The following is a 24,242-nucleotide window of genomic DNA, read 5'->3' on the forward strand; positions in this document are numbered from 1 at the left end:
CAATTAGCAGGTGCCTCCATCTCCGGAACGCCTCATGAATGGCTAGTAGTTCTCGGTCATACACCGTGTAGTTCCTCTCGGATTTGTTCAGCTTTCGCGAAAAAAAGGCACACGGTCTCCACTCTGACTCCTCCTTCCCTGGCTGCAGAAGCACCGCCCCAATCGCTCTGTCTGATGCGTCAGTTTCCACTCTCATCGGTTTTTGTAAATCCACATGCAGGAGTTGTTGTTCCGAGGCGAAGGCCCTTTTTAGTTCCTCAAATGCTCGCTCCGCCTCCTCAGTCCAAACGAACTTCTTCTTACTGCTGAGACAGTCCGTAATGGGCGCCGTCAGGTGGGCAAAGTTTCGGATGAACTTACGATAGAAGTTCCCAAATCCTAGGAACCTCTGCACATCCTTCCTTGTTTTGGGTGTTTTCCATTCCAGCACCGCCTGGACCTTGCCGGGATCCATGGCCAATCCCTTGTCTGACAGGCGATACCCCAGGAATTCCACCTCCTTGGTATGAAACTGACACTTCTCCAGTTTCACCCACAGCTGGTTGGCTTGCAGCCTGCTCAACACTTCTCTGACGTCTCTCACATGCTGCTCCTCATTCTCAGAATACACCAACACGTCGTCTAAGAAGGCCACACAATTCTTGTAAAGCAAAGGCCCCAGGACGTGGTTCATAAACGATTGAAAGCACGCGGAGCCTCCTTGTAGGCCGAAGGGCATAACTAAATATTCAAATGCCCCCAAAGGGGTGAACATGGTGGTTTTCCATTCATCCCCCTTCCTTATTCGTATCAGGTTGTACGCCCCCCTTAGGTCCAGTTTAGTAAAAATCTTTCCCTTCCTGACCCTTGTCAAAATGTCGTCAATCCTGGGCATAGGGAAAGCCACTGGTTCTGACACTGCATTTAAGGCCCTGAAGTCACACACAAGCCTCGGCTTGTTCGTGTTTTTTTTATCCACAAAAAACACTGGGCTGCCCCCCACCGCCCTGGACTCTCTGATGAACCCTCTCTTCAGGTTCTTGTCAATGAACTCTCTTAGCTCCTGCATCTCTCTGTCTGACATGGCGTACAGCTTGCCTACAGGGAGCTGTGCCCCAGGGAGTAAATTGATTTGACAGTCAAAGGGTCTATGCGGGGGTAATTGGTCAGCTTCCCTTTCGCTGAAGACGTCGCGGAGATCTGCGTATTGTCGTGGTACCTTCACGTTCTCCGTTACTTCAGTCCCTGCTAGGGTGGCTTGCGCCCCTGCCAAACCCTTTCCCTCTTTGCAGTGTTCTAAGCAATGTGCTGAACCAAAAGAAACCACTCTCTGATGCCAGCCCACCAGCGGATCATGTAACGCTAGCCAGCTCATCCCCAATATAATGGGAGCTCCTCCCAAGGTGGCCACATTAAACGCTATCAGTTCGGTGTGCCTTGCCACCTTCATTATCATTGGGACGGTCTGCAAGCTGACTTCTCCTCCCAACAGCTCCCTGCCATCGATCGTGGTCACCTGCAGGGGGTTGCTTAAAGGGATCGTCTGTATCTGGTGTTCAGCTGCAAACTCTTTGCTCATGAAATTGCAGGAGCTGCCTGAGTCCAACAGCGCCTTTATCTTTAGAGGGTGTCCGTTTGGCAGCTCTAGCGCCACTTCTATCACTAGGGCGGGTTTAGGAGGTTCTGGCGTGGGCACTTTCACTGCTCTTTGGCCTGACTGCTGTGCCCCGACGGTGGCAGCCAGGCGTTGGCTTTTACTTGCTTCGGTATTTCTTCCTCTCTTCCCTCCACAGCTCCTACCATCCCTTGCCATTCCTTCCTCTGGGGGCAGACTCTGGCAAAGTGACCTGGCTGTTGGCAGAGATAGCATTTCCGGGCGCCTTTTCCCTCCTTCTTTCCCCCCTCACTGGGCTTTGAAACTGCGCGCGCGCGCGCTGTTCCGATTTCCATCGGCTCTGCCGGCGGGAAAGTTGGCTCTGGAATGTCTGGAATGCGGAACTCCTTCCAACGTTCCCCCTTCCCTTCCCGCCTCTCCAATGCTCTCGCCTCCTGGCGCGTTCCTATGGTCAGCGCTGATTTGGTCAGCTGGTCCATAGACTCCGCCCTGGGCGCCCGGGAAAGTTCGTCTTTCACAGCCGAAGAAAGCCCTTCTTCAAAAAGCATTTGAATGGGTTCCGCCGATAGATCCCACCCCAATTTATGGATCAACATGGTGAATTCAGTCCAGTACTCACGGACAGATCGGCTCCCCTGTTTGCAAGCCATTAACTGTCTGCGGACCACTCCCTGTTCAATATCGCTGGAAAACATCAGATCCATGGCGCGAAAGAACTTCATCGTGTCCTTTAGGACGTCACTATTCGCTGCCATCAGGGGTCTAACCCAGTCTCTCGCCCCCTTTTCAAGATGCCCAATCACGAAAGCCACTCTTGATTCCTCGTCAGGGAATTCATCAAACTGCAGATTGAGGGCATATTGCATCTCTGTCCGAAAGCCATGATAGTCTTTGGGCTCCCCCCCAAACTTCTGCACCAATCCTGGTACCTTTCTGACGAGCTGGGTGTCTTTCCCCTTTTTGTCTGCATCCTGAGCCCTCCTCTCCTCAAGCCTCGCCGTCTGCAGCGCTAGCTGGACCTCCAACACCCGGTACCTTTCTTCCAGGCTTGGACCCGCTCCAGCTCCTGCTTCTCCGGTTCCGGCTGGGTTGCTCATGATGCCTTCTCCTGCACAAGCTGCTCACGAAGACTGTCGGAATGCTGTGATGGGACGATGAGCTGCTTGTGTGTAAAATCCTAGTCCCTCAGAGTTTGGTCAAGTTTGCAAACCTCTGTCTGTAACGGAGCCCCTTAAACATGGCTCCGTCAGTCGCTGGCAGATTCCGACAGTGGTTGCTTTCGGAATCGCTTCCAACATAAAAGCTCCTTAACGGAAACACGTCTTCTGGACTCTCTGCGTGACAGTTTCCGGCGAGGAGTGGGTGTCCCTACAGGAGGTCCTGAAACCTCCCCACTGTTTTCGCTGGAAGTGTCTCTGAGCCATCCCTCCAGCTCCCTTTCCCTCAGCCCAGCTCCTCTCCCCCTACTGGTTCCCTCTTCAGCTGCTGAGTCTCTCCCAACCTGTGTGAGCCCTTTCACTTCCCTTCCTTCCGATGGCAGTTCCCTGACAGAGCAGTCGATTCGAAGCACCGCGCCGCTCACCCCATGTCGCTCCGGATCCCCGAAACCGGGTTTCCCCGCGAGTAGGGGAGGCGCAAAAGGTGCCAGCTGAATCCCACGTCCACAGGCTTCTCCCGCCTGTGGTTTTTAGTGGGTCTCCGCCTCGCCGCAGCGGTCCAGACCCTAGTTCTCACGAAGCGGATTCCTCCTGGTCAGAGGAAATCCGCCATTGCCGGAGGCGCCTCCCCCGGAAGTCCTTCTCTCCTGGCCCACCTTATGCAGTAGGTGGAAACATTACTGAGAGGCTATTGTGGCATTTTCATTTTTAAACCGTCTTTCCTATTGTTTGGTTTGTTGGTTGTTTCCTTTGTTGTTATTGCCTTTGTTGTGGTATGTTATTGTTAACTGACTTTGGACTTCCTGTTGGAAAGAAAAGCAGGTCACTGGCATTAAGATGAAACGAAATGGAAATGAATGTTTCGGGCAAGCACCCTGAGGAAAACAGGCAGTTTTTCAGAGGACGCTTAAGGTGGTTACAGGTGGAAGAATCACCTACTTTTTACTCAACCTCTTTGATGGAGCGCGTTCCCCAACCGTCTCCATTTTATTTAGGGTAATAAAAGGGAATGGCAACGAGACCCCTCTGTGGAGTTACTGGCTCTCACCCCTATTTAAGAAGCGATGGAGGCAGACTTATGGGAACTCTAGCAGTGGGGCAGAGCCAGGAAAGGCAAAAGGGAGGGATAGCAAGCTGACCAAAAGTCCAGAGGGAGCATTATTATCAATTTACAATGGGGTGGAAGGTTTGCAGGCTTTGAAAGACTTGCACACAAATTTATTGACAGCAGCATGAATTATGATAGCTAGGAAGTGGAAGGGGCAAGCAGAATATAAAATGGAAGAGTGGTATAAAGAGGTGTGGGATATAAGCTATTAACGATAAATGTGCCATTAAGGTAAGACAGGGAATATGCAGGAGAAATGATTTTGAGGAGATATGGAGGGTGTTTGTAGAATTTGTACTGTTAAAACAGAAAAGGGTCAAACCATCACAAGAGGTGTTGAAATTTTGGGAAGTTGAATAGTTACAATGTAATGGTCTTGGTGGTGGGGTGCACATTTGTATTCTTATTTATGTATTATTATTATTATTACTTTGTCAAGCAAACAAACAAAAAGAAAAGAAAAAAGGGGAGGGATGGCATAATTCAGCTTCAGAGCCAGTTTGTAAATATGTGGGCATCATTTCGGACAGCATCTTTCCGATGTCCTTATTTCATCAGATTGTTAAGTAAAACTTCTTTTAAATTTCTGAATGAAGGTGTTGACAAGGCCAGTAACATGCTGTTAACTTGGGCTATCACCTTAATAGGACTTCTGGGTTTCCTTTGGTGCAATCCGACCGCCTTATCCTTTTACTTCCGCATGAGGATCATTTCGTTCATTTGTTTATTGATGGGATACTCTGGATACTAGGAGGGAAATAAATTACAATTTAACATTTAAAAACAACAACAACAGGAGAACAGCAAATGAAGCCGCATGGGTGTGTGATGGTTAGGGTAGCCAAATGTTCTACTTTCCAGGGACGCAGGTGGCGCTGTGGTCTAAACCACTGAGCCTCTTGGGCTTGCTGATCGGAAGGTCGGCGGTTTGAATCCCCACAATGGGATGAGCTCCCATTGCTCTGTCCCAGCTCCTGCCAACCTAGCAGTTCAAAAGCATGCCAGTGCAAGTAGATAAATAGGTACCACTGCAGCGGGAAAGTATTTGGCGTTTTCTTGCACTCTGGTACTTTTCACAGTGTTCCATGTGCCAGAAGCAGTTTAGTCATGCTGGCCACATGACCTGGAAAGCTGTCTGTGGACAAACACCAGCTCCCTCGGCCTGAAAGCAGGGCCACCCTACTGATAGCTCCCTTGAGTCTTCGTAACTTCCAGGACACCCTTTACAAGTGGGTCTCCCTTCTCCTTTCAGGGGGGCTGGTGGAAGAAGCCACCATTTATAGGGAAGCATGATTTGCTTTATTGTCAGGAAAGGTCTTCAGTTGGTAAGCTTTTAAGTTTCCGAGTACTTGGTAAGCAGTACGTTTCTGAGCACAATTCAAAGTGTCGGTTCTGACTGTAAAAAATCTTAAACAGCCTGGGCCCTGGTATACCTGAAGGAGCATCTCCACCCCCATCATTCAGCCGGGACACTGAGGTCCTCCTCTGAGGGTCTTCTGGCGGTTCCCTCACTGGGAGAAGTGAGGTTACAGGGAGCCAGGTAGAGGACATTATCGGCAGTAGCACCGCCTTGTGGGACAAACTCTTATCAGATGTCAAGGAAATAAAGAACTACACAACTTTTAGAAGACATCTGAAAGCAACCCTGTATTGGGAAGTTTTTAATGCTTAGCATTATGTTTTTATATGTGCTGGAAGCCTCTGGGGAAACCCAGCCAGATGGGCGGGATACAAATACAGTGGTACCTTGGGTTACATAAGCTTCAGGTTACAGACTTCGATAACCCAGAAATAGTGCTTCAGGTTAAGAACTTTGCTTCAGGATGAGAACAGAAATCGTACTCCAGCGGCGCGGTGGCAGCGGGAGGCCCCATTAGCTAAAGTGGTGCTTCAGGTTAAGAACAGTTTCAGGTTAAGTACGGACCTCCGGAACGAATTAAGTACTTAACCCGAGGTACCACTGTACTGCTGTTGTTGTTCACTCTTTCATTCTTTCTTTCTTTTTATTTTATTTTATTTTATTTCATTTTATTTTATTTTGCTCCCCTCCAGCCACGTGACTCAGACAACGTCTTGGATCCATCCTGTCACCCACGTACTGGCCTTGCCACGGTCCGAAGAGAACGAGGAGGAGGAAGAGAGCTTCAGAGAGCTTCCGGATCCCAAAGGCTGAGAACATCAGCTGGCAAAAAAACAGATGCAAATGGTGGTATCATCCCAATTGTCAAGAGATGACCCACTTCCAATAGTCTAGCTCCCATGAACTAGTTCCGTCTGAAACAATTTATCAACGTTCCTCTCGCTTGTGTGGTCTGCCGGCTAAATAAGGCGCTGCCTGCGTCAACGGACTTTCTCTGGCGTATAGATAAACCCAGCCGCACAGATCAAGCACCTGTGATGATTTGCAGCAAGTATTGCAAGCACATCTGGGTTTTAAAGAAAACAACGGCAATTCACACCTGCTTCTCCATGTAATGCTATTGGTCCTTTGTATATCTATAGCCTATTTGTATAAAAGGCAATCCCCAACATTCCACCAGTAGTTTTTTTGCTCATATATGTGTAGATGGTTGCCATTAACAGAGAAAAATAAAGCAATACAATCACGGGCAAAGTAGTGGCTTGCGTGAAATCTGCCCTCCGCCTGTGATGCTGTGACCCAGGCCTCTGCGACAGTGGTTTTTGGCAGATTTCGGGGATTCTGCCAGAGCGGATGACGCTCGTCCACTTTTTGTTCCAGCTAGATCAGCAGAGGAAGGCTTTAAGACGACAGAATCTGCTGGAGTTATCAAGAGACGATGGAAACACAGGGGTGTTCAGGCTTGTTTCAACAGATCAAGAGAGTATCAGGCTTAATGACTCAGCAGCATACTTCTTGAATGATTTGGACAGGATAGCCCAGACTAGACATTCCTCTTTGGCAAATTAAACAATCTATGGCCTATTAAACTGTGGGGAGGGAGGGGTTATTGTTATTGTTTTTTGTTATGCTACCTATTTTTCTGTTCTTATATTGTACACCGCCCTGCGATCTTCGGATGGAGATTTTCATCATCATTAGCCATTTTGCTAGGGGATGATCCAGAGTCTCAGTGGGTAGCAGGGCTGCACAGTATGGTGGTACCTTGGTTCTCGAAATTAATCCGTTCCAGGAGTCCGTTCGATTCGCGAAACCATTCGAAAACCAGGGCACGGCTTCCGATTGGCACTCAAGCGGAAGCCGTGGAAGCTGCGTCGGACGTTCAACTTCCTAAAAACATTCGCAAACCAATACACTTACTTCTGGGTTTGCGGCGTTCGGTAGCCGATTTGTTCAGCAGCTAAGCCACTCGGGAACCAAGGTACCACTGTCCTCTGAATTATTGCCTGTAACCAATATGGTGCTCACATCTCAATAAAGGTTTCAGACTTTTTGAGCTCCCCAGCAGCTGTGATGTATCAGCGGCTCAAATTGCCTTCACCCGAGCAGCTGGGCAGTGTATTTCCACTTGGGGAAGCCAGTTGCTCCAGAAGGAAAGACTCAGCCTGCCCACTCAGGCAAAGGCAAAGGCAGACAGATGTACGGAGCCCGAGAACGTGAGCCTGTGACAGATGTGTGTGAGACAGAGCCTGAGACAGATACACATAAGCCAGAGAGGCATCAGAGCTCGCTCAGTAGGCCTGGGCTATGTCTTGACTGCTTCTTCCTCCCCTCCTAAGATGGGGAGTGTATCGTGGTATTTAGCTACTGATATATCACGTTGTTGAAAACCAGATTTCGCCCAGCCCTAGTGGGTAAGACTCAGTGGGCGCCAAGTGGCTAGTGGTTTGCCTTTGGGGGGAACATGGCGCTAAGGGCATCCTAGTTGCTGGGAATCACAAGTGGAGAGAGGCATCTGGTTGGACTCAATGGGCCTTTGGTCTGACCCAACAGGGTTCTTAAGTCAACACCTATAATCCTAAATCACTTCCCCTGCCATGGTTTCCACACACTGAGGGACCCTAGAGAACCGTCACTCCTTAAGGTAGCAGGGATCTCGGTATGATCCTGCAGCAAAGGTTCCCAGGGTCCTTGAGAAACACCATGGCAACTAAACTAGCTCAAATCTGTAGCCCAATTCAGACAGCGTTGCTTCAGGGCAACCCAGCACAGTGGTCATGGCTCTAATCTGAAATGGTCTTCTGTTAAAGAAAGCAGAAGCAATTCTTGCTCCTAGCAAAGAATGGATGCATTTTCCTCCCAGACCCAAATCTTCAGTTTCATTGCCTTTCCAACCAAGGCATAAACGAAGTCTAATTAGGTCAAGGTTTTTATCCCGCTAATGGCCATAGCTACAATCTTCATCTCCACCTGATCATGTTTCAGCAATCTGGAGATGTTTTTGTATCTTTGCTTTCTAGTTAATGGCTTTTCTGAAGTGGATGGCTACTCCCGCTTCGCCGCTTCTTAATGCTAGCTGGTCACATAAGCTACCACCGGATCACAATTTTTACTACCACGAATCGATACCTGGAGTGTATATTAAAGCAGATTATGTTTACAAGCATACGACGTTGCAATCCTGCCTTGCTTGCTTTCTGTGTTAAGTCACAAGGTAAATTTGATTACGCAGAGAACTGTAAGTAGAGATGACAGATTGGAGATACAAATCCTCAGCAGTTTGTAACAGACGTCAAACAATAATGTCCTTTTAGAAGTTTGTAATAAAATTGATTGTCTAACTTTTGGGTTTTATTCTTTGCCTTTCCCGTGCCTTGGTCTTCTGGATGGCTTCTTTCCCTAAACCATTCAGGGCTTGTGGCTTGTGCAACATACCTACTCTTCCTCTCTACTTAAGGCATATCATTGGCTGGGGGGCAGGGGAATAGGGTACCATCCTTGCATTCAGTCATAGTCTCTGGATAAATGCCCCCCTTCTAAAAACAGTCCATTTTAGAGCCAGTTACCTGTTGAATCTCTGGCCAACCTCACTAAGATTTGCTCTTACTGAGCTGCGTTTTCATGCTATGCCCTCCACTGTCCTAGATGGACGATATAACAGGGTACCATGCAAAGACAGGCTCTGTATCTTCTTCTTTGTCGATCACTTGTAGCTGAGTAAGATTGTCTTCCATGAACACGGTTTTAACAATGAGTCTGTAAGTGACTGTGAAGGCCAATTCTGGATCCACATGTCCTTCCACAGTGGGGATATAGGTTTCCGGGCGGGAGTTGATCATGGTGAGGGTTGACCAAGTGTGCCTTCCTCTTAGCAGGTTTCTCCCTTTCGTCCTGAGTTCGAGTGTCTTCAAAGCCCATGACACCTTTGGTCAAGGCTGTTCTCCAGTTGGAGCGCTCGCAGGCCAGTGTTTCCCAGTTGTCGGTGTTTATACTACATTTTTAAAGATTTGCCTTTGAACCTCTTTTGTTGACCACCAGCATTATGCTTCATAATTTTAAGTTCAGTATAGAGTAGTTGCTTTGGAAGACAAAAATCAAACATCCACACAACGTGACTAGTCCAACAAAGTTGATGTTGAAGAATCTCTGCTTCGACACTGGTGATCTTTGCTTCTTCTAGTACACTGGCATTAGTTCGGCAGTCTTCCCGAGTGATGTGTAAAAAAAATTTGGAGACACCATTGATGGAATCGTTTGAGGACAGGCTCTGTATATGTGGGTAAGCACAGCTGGAAGACATATTGCACTATTTACTACATTGCCCACTATACATTGGACCCAGAAGGCGATTTCTCACCTTACCGTCTGTAAAGGAAAGATGTGTCTCCCCAGCAGAGAATGTCCAATGGCTTCTTAGCAATGTAATCACTTCAGTGACTCATAAAGTCACCCTTTTTGCTTTGGCGGCCAGAAAGATCAGAAAGAAGACCCTGGGCAATATAGCAGTGAACTGTAAGGGAGACGCAGAGATCTAAATAGAGACTATTATTTGTGGCACAACACCCCTATTTCTTGTGTTAATTTTTGATTCAGATTTGTCATGGCCAGTGGCTAGCACGATAAAATTATTTGGATTGGATTCGATAAATGAAGTTTTCGAAATTTGGGGCAAAGCTGTCATTAGCTATCATGAGGACTAGCCTCATTCAGTTGTGTCTGAAAAACAGCTGCACACAATCCCCTAAAGATCCTCTGTGCCTTTTTTGTGCACTTCAGGGGGAGTAGAGGTTGTTAGCTCAACACCCCCCTTTGCACTTGCACAGACATTAGCACCATTGAAGTTAGCAGGGAATCCACTGGAGCAAGGGGACTGCTGTGTCCACATCAAAGCTCGTGAATCTGCAAATCACCGTATCCCCATTTCTACATATATCTGTGCTGCCGAACGAACAAGTTTGAGCCAACAGAAAGCTGTAAAAGGAAAGGAAGTCCCCAAAACGCACTTGCCATAGGTAAAGGTAAAGGGACCCCTGACCATTAGGTCCAGTCGTGACCGACTCTGGGGTTGCGGCGCTCATCTCGCTTTATTGGCCGAGGGAGCCAGCGTACAGCTTCCGGGTCATGTGGCCAGCATGACTAAGCCGCTTCTGGCGAACCAGAGCAGCACACGGAAACACCGTTTACCTTCCCGCCGGAACGGTACCTATTTATCTACTTGCACTTTGATGTGCTTTTGAACTGCTAGGTTGGCAGAAGCAGGGACCGAGCAACGGGAGTGCACCCCGTCGTGGGGATTCGAACCGCCGACCTCCTGATCGGCAAGTCCTAGGCTCTGTGGTTTAACCCACAGCGCCACCCGCGTCCCACACTTGCCATATCTTCTTCATATTAATCAGATCTTTGCTTCAGAATATAATTAGATCACGGGAGTGGTGCATTAGCAAGCACATCGTTTTTGCCGGAAAAAAGAGGCAGCAACATTTGGAATAACGATAACCCACTAGAATGCTTTTCAGCTGCAATCCTGTATGCTGACATGGGAGTAGGTTCCATTGGACCCATCAGGACTTACTTCAAAGTAGATCTGTTAGCTGATAATACAGGATGGATCTTTGCAGTGTGGTTCTCTGTCTGTCCGTCTGTCTGTCTCTCTCTCTCTCCCCTCCTCTCGTTCCCTCTCTCCTTTTTTCACTTAATAGTGAGGCAAGTGGCCAGCAATTTCCAGAAGGCCCGTTCAGCCGACTCTCAGCACTGCTCCACATGAAGTCAACCAGAATCGTCATTCTTTCCATGCAATCCACTCCATGGTTCACAGATTTGTGGTTTGTTATTTTACATCAGCTTCAGGCATGCAGACAGGGGGTGTGTCACAGTGGGAAAGAGGTGTTTTTGGAGGGGGGAGAGTGAATCAAGTAAATGAACATTATTTTTAAAAGGGAAAAGAAAGAAAAACTTTCCCAAGGTGAACAGTCCCAACTGGCTAACTTTAAGAAGTGGAGGAGTGTGGCTGCAATCTCCCCTCTGGAGAAATCGTAGTTTGGCTTCCCGCGTTCTGTGAAACCAGCCCAGTGTCTCAGATCTTCCATAGAATCGTACAGTTGAATGGCATGTTGAAGATCATCCAAGACAGCCCCCACCCCCAGCTCAATGCTGGATGCAATTGCACAGCCAGCCTCTGCTTGAAAGGAGACCCCCCCCCAACACACCCAAGGGCATTTGTTCTGTTGTAAAGCATCTCTTAACTTCTAGCGTTTAACCAGAATCTGCTACCTTGCCATTGCGATCCATTGATTCACCTAGTCCCATTCTGCACCTGTATTGGAATTGCTTTTAAGACTTTTGTTGCTGCTTTTGTTTCACAGCTTGTTGTTTGCTGTCCTGGGCTCTTTGGGTAGGGTAGGGTATAAATGTAAATTCTAAAATTATATATATAATTTATACTTTTCAGATATATATACATTTCACAAATTTTACATTCATGTTGACATTTGAAAACTTGACTTCCTTCCCCCTCTTTCTGCGGTTCCTTGAATTTATTTTTACTATCTTCTGCATATCCAAATTAACTTAACTTCCTCATTTATCATACACACATACACACACACTTATATAGCTGCAGGTTATTACAATAATCCTGCCAGTGTTTTTATCTGTTTACAATTTATCTGGGGACTTCCGGGTTGGCGCCATCGCCGAATGGCGGACTCCCTCCGAGCTCCGGAGGGAGCCTGCTCGGCAGGGGCTGGGTCCTACCGCACCGGCGATGCGGGGACCCTTAAAAACCACGGCCACGAGGGTCGTGGACATGGAGACTCGGCTGGCACCGCTAGCGCCCTCCCGACTCGTGAAGGAGCCTTTTTAAAGGCTAAGGATCGGGTGCCGGGGAGAAGCGTGGTGCTTTGAGTCCTCTGCTATCCCTGCCGAGCGCAGCCGCATGCCATCCGGCGGAGAGCGCTGACCTCTTCTATTGAAAATTCGGACTTTTAGACAACAACCCGTGAGTAATTTGGAAACTGGGTTTAAAAGGAGGAAAAAAAGAATTTCTTTTTGAATTGGATACGAGCGGGGGGGGATCCAAAAAGGAAGTCAGTCCCCCCCCCTATTGTAAACCTTTCAAGACAAGGACGGGGCAACCAAGGTCCAAAAAGATTTGTATTGCTGATAAAAACTAAGAATTCCACGATGGGGAATTATAAGAACTGTGCTGGAGGATGAACTGAGGGAGAAGAAACGTAACCCCCCCCCCCTGGGAACCGGGGTGATTGAAGAGAGAGCCTGGCGAAAAGAGTCGGAGATTTTGACAGCTGTCAAAGTAGCTGTCAAAGTCGGAAAGCAGAGAGGATTTTATTATGAGAACTTTGCTGGCTAAATTTGTTACAATTTGCTACAACTTGTTAAAACTTGGATACAAAATGGCGAAAACATGGATAACAATCGGACTTTTGGACTAGAGAAGACAAAGTTATAACAATCCCCCTAGAGGAGTTTCGGGACATTACAAAGATGGTCGTAAGTGAAAAAAAACACCATTGGAATTTTACAGGACTGGTTATCTTCTGGGAAAGCTGCGAAACGGAAATAATATTTTGTCTACAGGGTGTTCAGCTAAAGGAGACAATAGAATTTTCTATTGAAGAAAGGAAGGGACTGAACGCAAGTTTTTGTTCCTGAATAATAATAATCCCTGCAGACTTACTAAGCTTCTGAATTAGAACGTTTCAGCAGCGGAACAAGAGGAAACTGGACTACAATTTGGAAAGAACAATGGGGGGAGCTTTATTAAAGATCTGAAGTTAAGTGTTCTAAAAATGATTATGAAAGGGAAAAAAAAAAAAGAAAAAACCAGCAAGGAGTTGGGGGAAATAGGTGATTTATGGATTGTAAGAATCCCAGGCGGATAACATGGTTTGGTGGTCAGGGGGAAATTAAACCGGGGACAGGGGGGGAGAACTAAAATCCAAAGGCTTGTTAACTTCTTTTTTTTTGAACTGGCTTTGTCTCATCTATTATATTCTTTATTTCTTATTTCTGATACTTTTATTATGTGGGGTGTTTTTATTATTAAAAAAAGGGAATTGTGGAATGAAAATGGGGTGGGCCCTGGGAAAGAAATTTTTTGTGTTTTATTAAGGGTATTGATGTGGAGTGTAGAAATTTTAAATTCGAATAATGGTTTAAACAAATTAAGTTTTTAATTAGAACTGAGAGCTTGTGGAGCCAACAATATGAAAAAGGAATATGGTAGGGGTGGGGGAAGGGGGGAGTCCCAGAAAGTGGATATATGAAAATAAGGCTATGAACGTATTTTAATTCTTGCTTTCTGTATTTTCTTTTTTTTTTGAAAATCTTAATAAATATTATTTAAAAAAAAAAAAATACAATTTATCTGTAGATATTCAATAAACTATTTCCATTATTTTATAAAAAAAAGTTTGTTATCTTGATTCCTTATTCTTCCAGTGAGTTTTGATATTTCTGCATATTCCATAGGTTTTTGTATCCATTCTTCCTTTGCTGGGACTTCTTCTTCTTTCCATTTTTGGGAAAGTAACATTCTTGCCGCTATTTCTATACAGTTTAGGTAGTTCTATCCCTATAATCCCCAGAAGAAAGGCTTCTGGGGGTTTTACAAACGTTATTTTAAACATCCTTTTCATTTCATTATATATCATTTCCCAGTAATAAATTTAAACAAACAAAGAAAGAAAGAAACTGGTTCTGCTTCTGCCCTCTGGAGCATCTAAGCTGTCTTCCTCTGTTTCTGCCCTTAGCTCTGTTCTTTTGCTATGAGTGCAGTGCTAAGAATGGGAGGGAATGTTATGTATACAAAATGCATCACATCTCAAGAGTCCAGGAAGCAGAACTCTGTTCTATTTGACAGTTCTTGGAAGTTGTTGCCCTGTGAGCTTTTACATGACACTCTAGTAATCACAGCACTGCAGATTTTCTAATGAGGAGGAAGATGAAATATCTGATATGTAAATGATTAATATGAAATTCTGGGATGCTCCTAAAACCCAGCATGTTTTTGCCTAGTAATGTGCAGCCATTCTACCCTCCATAATTTTTCTGAAGAGTTTTAAAGAGGAAACGATCCAGCGTTGAATTTAAGCCCTTTGAAGTCTTTCATATTAAATCCCTTGCTCATTTTTTCCTGCTTAGTATTCACAGTGGTTTGGGGGCTGTTTTCAGGAGACCAGTGGCAGATTTTAAATCCATTAATCACTTCTGGGCAGACTGAGAAGAAGGCTAAGGAGAGATGATGGCAAGGATTATTTGCTCATCAACAAGATGGTTTGGGTCCCTGGAGGTGAATTAGAAGCATTGCATAGCTCCAAAATCTGTTTCACTGCTGGGGCTCACTCCCAGAAACTGTAAAGTAGGATTAGGGGGTATGTTGATGGGTATCAGCAGAATGAATGAAGGAGCATTTCCACAGCAGTCGTGAGAGAGAGTCTGGTGCACTGTAGCATACCTGAAGGAGCATCTCCACTTCCATCATTCAGCCTAGACACAGAGATCCATCTCCAAGGGCCTTCTCGCAGTTCTCTCACTGTGAGAAGTGAAGTTACAGGGAATCAGGCAGAGGGCCTTCTCGGTAGTGGCACCCTCCCAGCAGATATCAGGAAGATAAATAACAATACAACCTTTGGAAGACATCTGAAGGTAACTCTGTATAGAGATTTTTAAAAATGTTTTATTATGTTTCTGTACATAAACTGACTGGCTGAGGGAACCCAGCCAGATGGGTGGGCTACAACTTCTACTTCTTCTTCTTCTTCTTCTTCTTCTTCTTATTATTATTATTATTACATGGTGTGCATGGTCACATTCCCCAGATTTCGCAAAATCAACTTCAGCAGATTGGGACAAAAAGAAAATGAATGTGTGCATAGCATGGAAAGGATGATTGTCCACTTTTAAGTCCTTCTAGCAACAGTCCTCTGTATTTCACTGCTATGCTGTGGCTAGTTTGATTAAAGACTATGTAAACCCGTGAGACAACCATCAGATGATGGGAATGCATATGAAAATGTGGCCATAAGAACAAACTATAACTGAGCGAGTGCCGGCCTAAACTTACCTTCTCGTGGCATTTCTGAACAACCCGTTCCTTGAGCAGCCATTCCGATTTGTTTGCGGGAAGGTTAGATGATGGGTAAAAGCCAGTGTTATCACACACTTCATGGCACATTTCCCCATCACTTTCCTTACTGCCCAAATAAAAAGTGGTATTTCGGGGAAGTGGCCTTGATGCTGTACAAGACTTTCCAATAAACGGTCACTTCCCACCCTGAATTTTCAGTATGCGATTGAAAATAATGTCGGTCTGGATTCGCCCTTCGTTGCCGTTGACCTGCTCTTCTTTCCCTCCCTCCCTCCCTCCCTCCCCTCCTTCCTTCCTTCCTGTTTTGTTTTTTCTGCTTGCATTTATTTATAGTTCCAAACAGTTGCTGCACTGGCTATTGCTCAGCACTGTGTCCCCATCTGTTCTGGAGTCTTTGCTTCAGGGCCTGGAAGAGGAAGGTAAGCTTCACCTATTTCCTTAGAGCGAGTTGTGTTGCTTGCTAGACATGGAAATAGACATGAGATTAAGCTAGTGATTGGTGGCTTCTGATGCAACAGCGTTACTAACGCTGCTGCATCAGAAGCCACCAACGCTGTTAGTAGGGACATACTAGGGACACGGGTGGCACTGTGGTCTAAACCACTGAGTCTCTTGGGCCTGCTGATTGTAAGGTCGGCAGTTCGAATCCATGCAATGGAGTGAACTCCTTCTGCTTTTACATTCAGGTAGTTAGCCGTGTTGGTCTGACGAAGTCGGAATAAATTTAAAAATTTTTAAAAATTAAAAAATTGTCCAGTAGCACCTTAGAGACCAACTGAGTTTGTTATTGGTATGAGCTTTTGTGTGCATGCACACTCCTTCAGATACACTGAAACGGAAGTCACCAGACCCTTATATATAGTGGGAGGGTGGGGTGAGGTTTTTCTCAGAAGGGTAGTGGGAGGTGGGTGATTGACTCAATGGGTATGGTAAACCTGTTGACAACTGTTAATGACTGTAATTAGTTCTACAGGAAAAGGCATGGGATATTATGCAGATGACCAAAAATAGCTTTAGCACGTGTAATGAGACAAGAATCCAATATCTCTATTCAGACCTGTCTGTAGAGTTGGAACAGATGCGGCTGTAATGTAGGGCCTGGCTATATACAATTGATTGCTGCTTTGTCCCAGCTCCTGCCAACCTAGCAATTCAAAAACATACCAGCACAAGTAGATAAATAGGTACTACTGTGGCGGGAAGGTAAACCATTTTCGTGAACTCTGGTACTCGTCACGGTGTTCCATATGCCAGAAACAGTTTAGTCATGCTGGCCACATGACCTGGAAATGTCTGTGGACAATTGCCGGCTCTCTTGGCCTGAAAGCCTCCCATAGTCAAATTAAACTGGGCTTAACCAGTTGACCTTACTTACCGGTATGTATCCTTTCAGCAAAGAGAAAACTCTTTCCCTATGAGGTTCTCATATGGAAGAGGGTTGTGGATGTGTGTATAGTCTTTCCTATTCAAACCATTTCCCCTCCAAAACGCAGTGTATTATCTTCCCTTGCTTCTCAGTTTTCAGTCAGTTATTTTCTTGCCCGAGTCATCGGTAGTTCTACAACAGAAGGATGAAATATGGGCACTTCCAGAGATGTGCAATACTGTTACATAAGATGCTCCCTTCTTTTCATTGGGTGTTGTTTCCTTTTCCAGCTCAATGCCGATATTTAAAATCTGAGCAGTTCCTCTTCCTGTAACTGAGCTTTCTTCCCTTGCACCCAGCGCCCTTGCACCCAGCACCCAGGGTTGAATGGCACCCAACGGCAAGAGGAAGAGGACTTACAGAACTTGTTGGACAAGTTCAACAGGGAAACCAGCAGGTGAGAGGTCAACAGCACAACTATGTCCCAAGACCATAATTACTGGGATTGTTGGGAATGGTCACATATGAGGACGTGAGTCAGGTGAGCCATTCAAACTCATGCATCACTTCCCATGAGTCCAGCTAAGCTTGAGTTGATATTGGTTTTCCTTGTTCAACTTCTGCATCCAGTCACCCGGGACAGCCACCAACCATGCAACACAGTCTTAACGTCAATGTGGAAGGTAAGGCACATTCAGCAGACTTCCTGGCATGGGACAGGCAATAAAAAGGGGGCACCATGTGTGCCTATTGAATCTCCATCAGATTCTCAGGATCCAATGCACAACAAACAATGTCATGATGCAGAAGAAAAGAGCCACACTAGACTCTCATCACCTTGGGTCATGCTGCTGCCAGCGACTCACAGCTGGTAGCCCAGGAATGTACAAAGACAAGGAAATGTTTCTTGCCTTCCATTTTTTATTCAGTATTTACAGAGAGAGGCTATAGAACCCAGCCTCTTGGATAATGGTGTTGTCCTATCCACCCTACCCCCATCTCTCCCACTTCCTCATTCATCATTCTCATTGTCTCTCCTATGGGTGCTGCTAAGTGCCCTCTGCCTTTGAGCTCTTTGCTCTCCTACTTTCAAGGCTCGCCAGGTTCTGGGTGAGAGGGGGTCTGGAATGCTTTCTAAAGACACTGTGTCCATCAGCCGTCACCCGCCTAGTGCTTCCTCCTTCTCCTCCTCTCCAAAAGCAGCTGGAGACCCAAGTTTGGGAAACCCTGGTTTATTGTTTATAATCACAAAAACTATGTTATATATTGTGACTGGATTTGGGTGTGGGTGTGTACACACACAAACATGGTTTAACGATGGAAAGGCATTATGCAAATAAATGGTGATGGTTAAATGTAGGGGGGTTCAGGATTGGTTTTAAACTATACACACAAGAATTAGTACCAAGATAAGGGATGATGGGAATTATGGTACCATGGGGATACCCAACACAGTTCCCTCCAGATGTTGCTGGAATACAACCATAATAATCATAATATACCCCACCCATCTGACTGGGTTGTCCCAGCCACTCTGAACAGCTTTCGACATCATAAAAACACAACCAAAAATCAAACATTAAAAACTTCCTGAAATAGGGCTGCCTTCAGATGTCTTCTAAAGGTGATATAGTTACTCATCTCCTTGATGGAAGGACATTACACAGGGCGGGTGCCACTACCGAGAAGACCCTCTGCTTGGTTCCCTGTAGCTTCACTTCTCACAGTGAGGGAAGCACCAGAAGGCCCTTGGAGCTGGATCTCAGTGTCCAAGCTGGATGATGGGGATGGAGACACTATTTTAGGTATACGGGGCCTAACCCTGTATATCATCCTTAGCCACAAGCTCTACTGGCTGGGACTGATGGGAGTTATAGCCCAACATCTGGAGGGCACTGTAGCATAGCAACATCTGGGGCACCGCAGAGCCTCCACCTCTGCTCCAGTGTCTCATTTTTGTATGCTCTACAGTGCAGTTGTGTCCGCTGTGGCATGCTTTTGCCGTTCCTGTTTGTGATTTTGACATTACATTTGTTATGTGATGCACACATTTCAATACAGTTGTGTTCACTGCCCCTTGAGAGCCTCTTGGCTGGGATAAAAATCTTAAGAATATATCTTAGGTTCTTCTCTCTCTTTTTCAATATATTGCAGACACGAAAGAAAGGTTCATTAAACTCCTGCTGCAAAGGTATTGCTTTGTTCTCCTACAACATAATCTCATGCATGACTCTGAAGTTGGTCCCACTGTGTGTAACAAAATGAAAAAATTCCTTCCAGTAGCAACTTAGAGACCAACGAAGTTTGTTATTGGTATGAGCTTTCGTGTGCATGCACACTTCTTCAGATACACTGAAACAGAAGTCACCAGGCCCTTATATATAGTGAGAGGGTGGGGTGGGGTATTACTCAGAAGGGTGGTGGGAATGGGTGATTGGCTGATAGGTGTGGTAAACCTGTTGACGACTGTTAACGACTGTAATTAGTCCTACAGGAAAAAGCATGGGATAGTATGCAGATGGCCAAAAATAGCTTTAGCATGTGTAATGAGACAAGAATCCAATATCTCTATTCAGACCAGGTCTCTCCATAGTTTTCAGTTTAGTAAGAAGTTGTAATTCAGCAACTTCTCTTTCCAATCTGTTTCTGAAATTCTTTTGTAATAATACAGGTACTTTGAGATCTTGTACAGAATGTCCTGGGAGACTGAAGTGTTCTCCTACTGGTTTCTGTGTCTTGTGATTCCTGATATCAGATTTACGTCCATTTATCCTTTGGCGTAGGGTTTGGCCTGTTTGTGCAATATGGATAAATGGGCATAAATCTGATATCAGGAATCACAAGACGCAGAAACCAGTAGGAGAACACTTCAGTCTCCCAGGACATTCTGTACAAGATCTCAAAGTACCTGTCTTATTACCCCTCCCCTCTCACTATATATAAGGGTCTGGTGACTTCTGTTTCAGTGTATCTGAAGAAGTGTGCATGCACACAAAAGCTCATACCAATAACAAACTTCGTTGGTCTCTAAGGTGATCGGTCCCTGCTCCTGTCAACCTAGCAGTTCGAAAGCATGTCAGAGTGCAAGTAGATAAATAGGTACCGCTCTGGCGGGAAGGTAAACGGCGTTTCCGTGCGCTGCTCTGGTTCGCCAGAAGCGGCTTAGTCATGCTGGCCACATGACCTGGAAGCTGTACACCAGCTCCCTCGGCCAATAAAGCAAGATGAGCGCCGCAACCCCAGAGTCGGCCACGACTGGACCTAATGGTCAGGGGTCCTTTACCTTTAAGGTGCTACTGGAAGGAATTTTTTAATTTTGTTTCGACTACGGCAGACCAACATGGCTACCTACCTGTGACCACTGCGTGTAAGCATGCTTAGGCTTGTAGCCTTGTTCTCTCCCGGTTTGATGTATATAGAACTCTTTCCTTTCTGATCTTCCTTTCTCACTGATTCAGGTCTCTTTCGTCTAGCCTCAGTTCTGCCACCTGTTCAGTTCTGCCCGCAGTTCTCCTCCCTTTTTACACGCCCAACACTGCCTCTTGCATTTCCATATCTCATGATCTCGCATGCCAGCTCCCCTGCCATTTCATCCCATCAATGGCTTCAGTCTTCTTTCCCTCGTTTGCTCCCGCAAGGTTATCATTCAACCCTGTGAAAGTGACTTTTTCCCCTTAAAGAAAGTTAGAAGAAATCCATTAGATTGCCTCGTCTAGAATACACCCAAAGGGCTCTTGAACTATTCTGGGCAGCGTAATGCAGTCTTTGGAGAGCTTCCAAAATGTCATAAGACTTCAGCAAAACCAAGGAATGAAGTGGCCGCATTCAGTTATGACCCGGGAAAAATCAAGTATCTTTTCATGTGATGGTTCTCGGACTTACAGGCGCATCAAGAGTTGTAACTCTGCAACGGCTGGTGCTAAGTGCCCTGAAAAAGATATCACTGATTCGCTGTCATCACTGATTCGCTGGCATGATCAGCACTGATCAGGATCAGGCCTCTAACACCTGCTTAGAACACAAACAATGGTAATCATTGCTAACACACAGCTGCTTCCATGTATCTCAAAAGGCTAACATCAATGCCATTTTCATTACACAGTGATCTTTAAAGCACTCTCTGACCAGAAAAGGTCATGGAAGTAGATGGGGCTTGAACCAGGAGAACAGCACTGAGATCTGAAGCTGAAGGCAACCAGCCTCTTTGTTGTTGTTGTTTAGTGGTTTAGTCAGGTCCGACTCTTCATGACCCCATGGACCAGAACACGCCAGGCACTCCTGTTTTCCACTGCCTCCTGCAGTTTGGTCCAACTCATGTTGGTAGCTTCGAGAACACTGTCCAACCATCTCGTCCTCTGTCATCACTTTCTCCTTGTGCCCTCCATCTTTCCCAACATCAGGGTTTTTTTTAGGGAGTCTTCTCTTCTCATGAGGTGGCCAAAGTCTTGGAGCCTCAGCTTCAGGATCTGTCCTTCCAGTGAGCACTCAGGGCTGATTTCCTTCAGAATGGAGAGGTTTGAGCTTCTTGCAGTCCATGGGACTCTCAAGAGTCTCCTCCAGCACCTGCACCTCCACAAGTTAAACTAAAAGTAATGTCGTCCGAAGACGTTTTGGCTCAGGCACTAGGGAAAATTAATGAATCTTTGGAAAATTTAACTAAACAAGTAGCTGAAACAAATAAACAAGTAGCCGAAGCATCGGTTAAAATTGACCAAAATACTACAAGCATTAATAATTTGGGACAGAAGGTGAATACCAACACAGAGTCTATTGAAAAATTGCTACAGGAATCTGCTTTGACCCGAAAGACAGCCGAAGAAGCAAAAGATATAGCAACTGCCACTCAAGAGAAGATACCACCGGTATATAGGCAACTCGAGGACCACAGTTTGACATTGTCTATGATTGAATTGAAGGAGAAACAAAGAAATTTAAGAATCAGGGCTGTACCAGAACTTGAGAAAGATAACTTGACTGACTTTTTTACACAGGAATTTGCAGATTTCTGGCAACAGGATTTGGGGAAGGAAGAATTTAAGATAGTGAGTGCATTTAGACTTGGAAGAGGAGGAAGAAAGAACAAGGTGAGAGACTGCTTGATTACCCTTCGAACAAAAGAGGAGAGAGACAAAATCTTGAATCTGCATTACCAAAAGACTTTAGAAATTTATGACTCAAGTGTGGAGATATTCAAGGACATCCCAAAACATCTTTTGGACTTAAGGCTTAACTACGGAGATCTGGTTGCCCTGTTGAGAAGAAATAGAATCATCTTTAGGTGGGAATTCCCTCAAGGCCTGTCCTTTAAATATATATTTTTTTAAAATGATATTTATTAAATTTTCCAATAAAAAGAACACATCAATAAAAGGTTAAACATGAAAACATAGAAAAGAAATACACAATTCAAAGATACATACATAATCCAAAAAAAAGAAAAAAGAACAAAAAAGAAAAGACAAAAAAGAAAAGAAAGAAAACAGTTAAAAACAATATCACCTTTTCATCTCCATTTTTCAGTTTACTTATTTTCCGGACCTCCTCGTACCTCCCTCTTTTGTATTCCAGTTCAAATTGTCTGTCCAGCAATTTCTTTCCCTCTTTTTTAATCCCAATCTTTAATCTTAATATAATATAATATTAAAATTTTACCTCTTAAAAACCAAATTTCCATTTCCTTAAACTTTTTTAATCCTAATCCTTAATCTTAATCTATCTATAACTTTAAATCCTGTACAGCTGGGAGCCTCTTGTTTTCAATCCAACATCACTCTAACATTCTTTAATTTTGCAATGTTTCTGCAGATAGTCTTTGAATTTCTTCCAATCTTCCTCCACCGACTCTTCTCCCTGGTCGCGGATTCTTAAATATAAAGGAAGAAAGATAAAAATAAGATCAGTCAAGGACAAAGATAGGTTTCTGAAGGACCACGGAGAAGATCTACAGAAAGAAGCGGAATCCGGAGAAGAGCCAAAAGCACTGGAAAAAGGAATACTAGATATAGCAAACTTATCTTTTGGATTGCATGGTCCAGAGAGAGTGACACCACCGACAGAACAAGAACAAACACTTGGTGCAGTTGGAGGTAAAGCGAAGTAACCCCATCATGGCTCTGCAACTTTTAAGTTGGAATTGTAATGGCCTCAATTCTCCTCGGAAATGGAAAAGTGTTTTTCATTTACTAAAAAAGGAACAATTGGACTTGATTTGCCTACAGGAAACACACGTGATAAGGCTACACAGGAAAGTATTGATTAACAAGAGATTGGGACAGGAGTTTATCTCATCTGATAAAGTAAAAAAAAAAGAGGAGTAGTGATTTATGCAAAGGAGAGACTATCACCGAAATTCATCTTTAAAGACGATCAAGGAAGATTTGTGGCAATTGAAATTCAAGTTCAAGGAGAGAAATTTTTGATAGTAGGAATTTATGCACCGAACGAGGGGAAATCTGAATTCTTTAAAAAGTTGCATGAGGCCTTAATGGACTATTTGGATTACAACCTGATTTTGATGGGGGATATGAACGGAGTAGTATCTACAAATATGGATAAGGCACAAAGACAAGTGGTCACCAAGGATGGTAGACTACCGAAAACATTTTTTGAGATGACAGACAACTTGGACTTAGTTGATACTTGGAGAACAAAGAATCCCTTGGGAAGAGAGGGAACCTTCTTTTCTGAAGCCAAGATGACATGGACTAGAATTGACCAAATATGGGTAACTAGAGGAATGGCACCAAAGATAAAGAAAGTGGAAATTTGTCCAAAAACCTGCTCCGACCATAATGCTGTAAGGATGGAGATGAAACTAACATCAACTGGCTCCTTTAGATGGAGGATGAATGACACCTTATTCAGAGATGCAGAAGTGTATAAAAGGCCCAAAAAACCTTGAAAGACTATTTTGAGATAAATATGAACACTAATGTTGAAAAAAGAGTAATCTGGGACGCAAGCAAAGCGGTTATGAGAGGGTTCCTGATACAACAGAATGCAATAAAGAAGAGAAGCCAAAATGAGAAGAAAGATAAAATTCTGGAGAAAATAAAAGAAAGTGAGAAATTGAGAGCAAAACCAAAATCGCAGGAGATTTTGAGAGAAATAAAGTTATATCAAGTACAATATATGGAAATGATGAATCAGGAAATAGAATGGAAAATTAAACAAATGAGACAAAAAACATTTGAATCAGCTAATAAATGTGGGAAATTGCTGGCTTGGCAAATGAAAAAAAGACAAAAATTAAATACTATTACAAATTTAGAAGTGGAAGGAAAGAACATACACAACCCAGCTGAGATTAGAAACTGTTTCCAGAAATACTTTAAACAATTATATACACAAGGGCCACAGAAAGAAATGGACATAGATCGATTTCTGAAGGTAAATGGACTACAAAAAATCTCTCAGGAAAGTAAATTAATGTTGAATTATAAAATATCTGAACAGGAAGTAGAAGGTGCCATTCAAAATATGCAATTAGGCAAATCTCCAGGACCGGATGGGCTGACTTCTAGATACTATAGATCCTTGAAAGAGTGGT

General features: G+C 44.7%; 1 protein-coding gene across 4 annotated transcripts in view; it reads left to right on the forward strand.

The window, feature by feature from the left end:
- Nucleotides 1-8,560, forward strand: part of STXBP4 (syntaxin binding protein 4) — a 161,689-nt gene extending 153,129 nt beyond the window's left edge. For all 4 annotated transcript variants that reach the window (XM_080994538.1, XM_080994535.1, XM_080994536.1 and 1 more), the window contains one exon: nt 5,912-8,560. In XM_080994538.1, coding sequence (XP_080850664.1) covers nt 5,912-6,032 — 121 coding nt within the window. In that variant the 3' untranslated portion in view covers nt 6,033-8,560. The remainder of the gene's footprint in view (nt 1-5,911) is intronic.
- Nucleotides 8,561-24,242: the final 15,682 nt, after the last annotated feature.

The sequence above is a fragment of the Podarcis pityusensis genome (genome assembly GCF_964106645.2).
Source record: "Podarcis pityusensis genome assembly, chromosome: 2".
NCBI classification, from domain to species: domain Eukaryota; kingdom Metazoa; phylum Chordata; class Lepidosauria; order Squamata; family Lacertidae; genus Podarcis; species Podarcis pityusensis.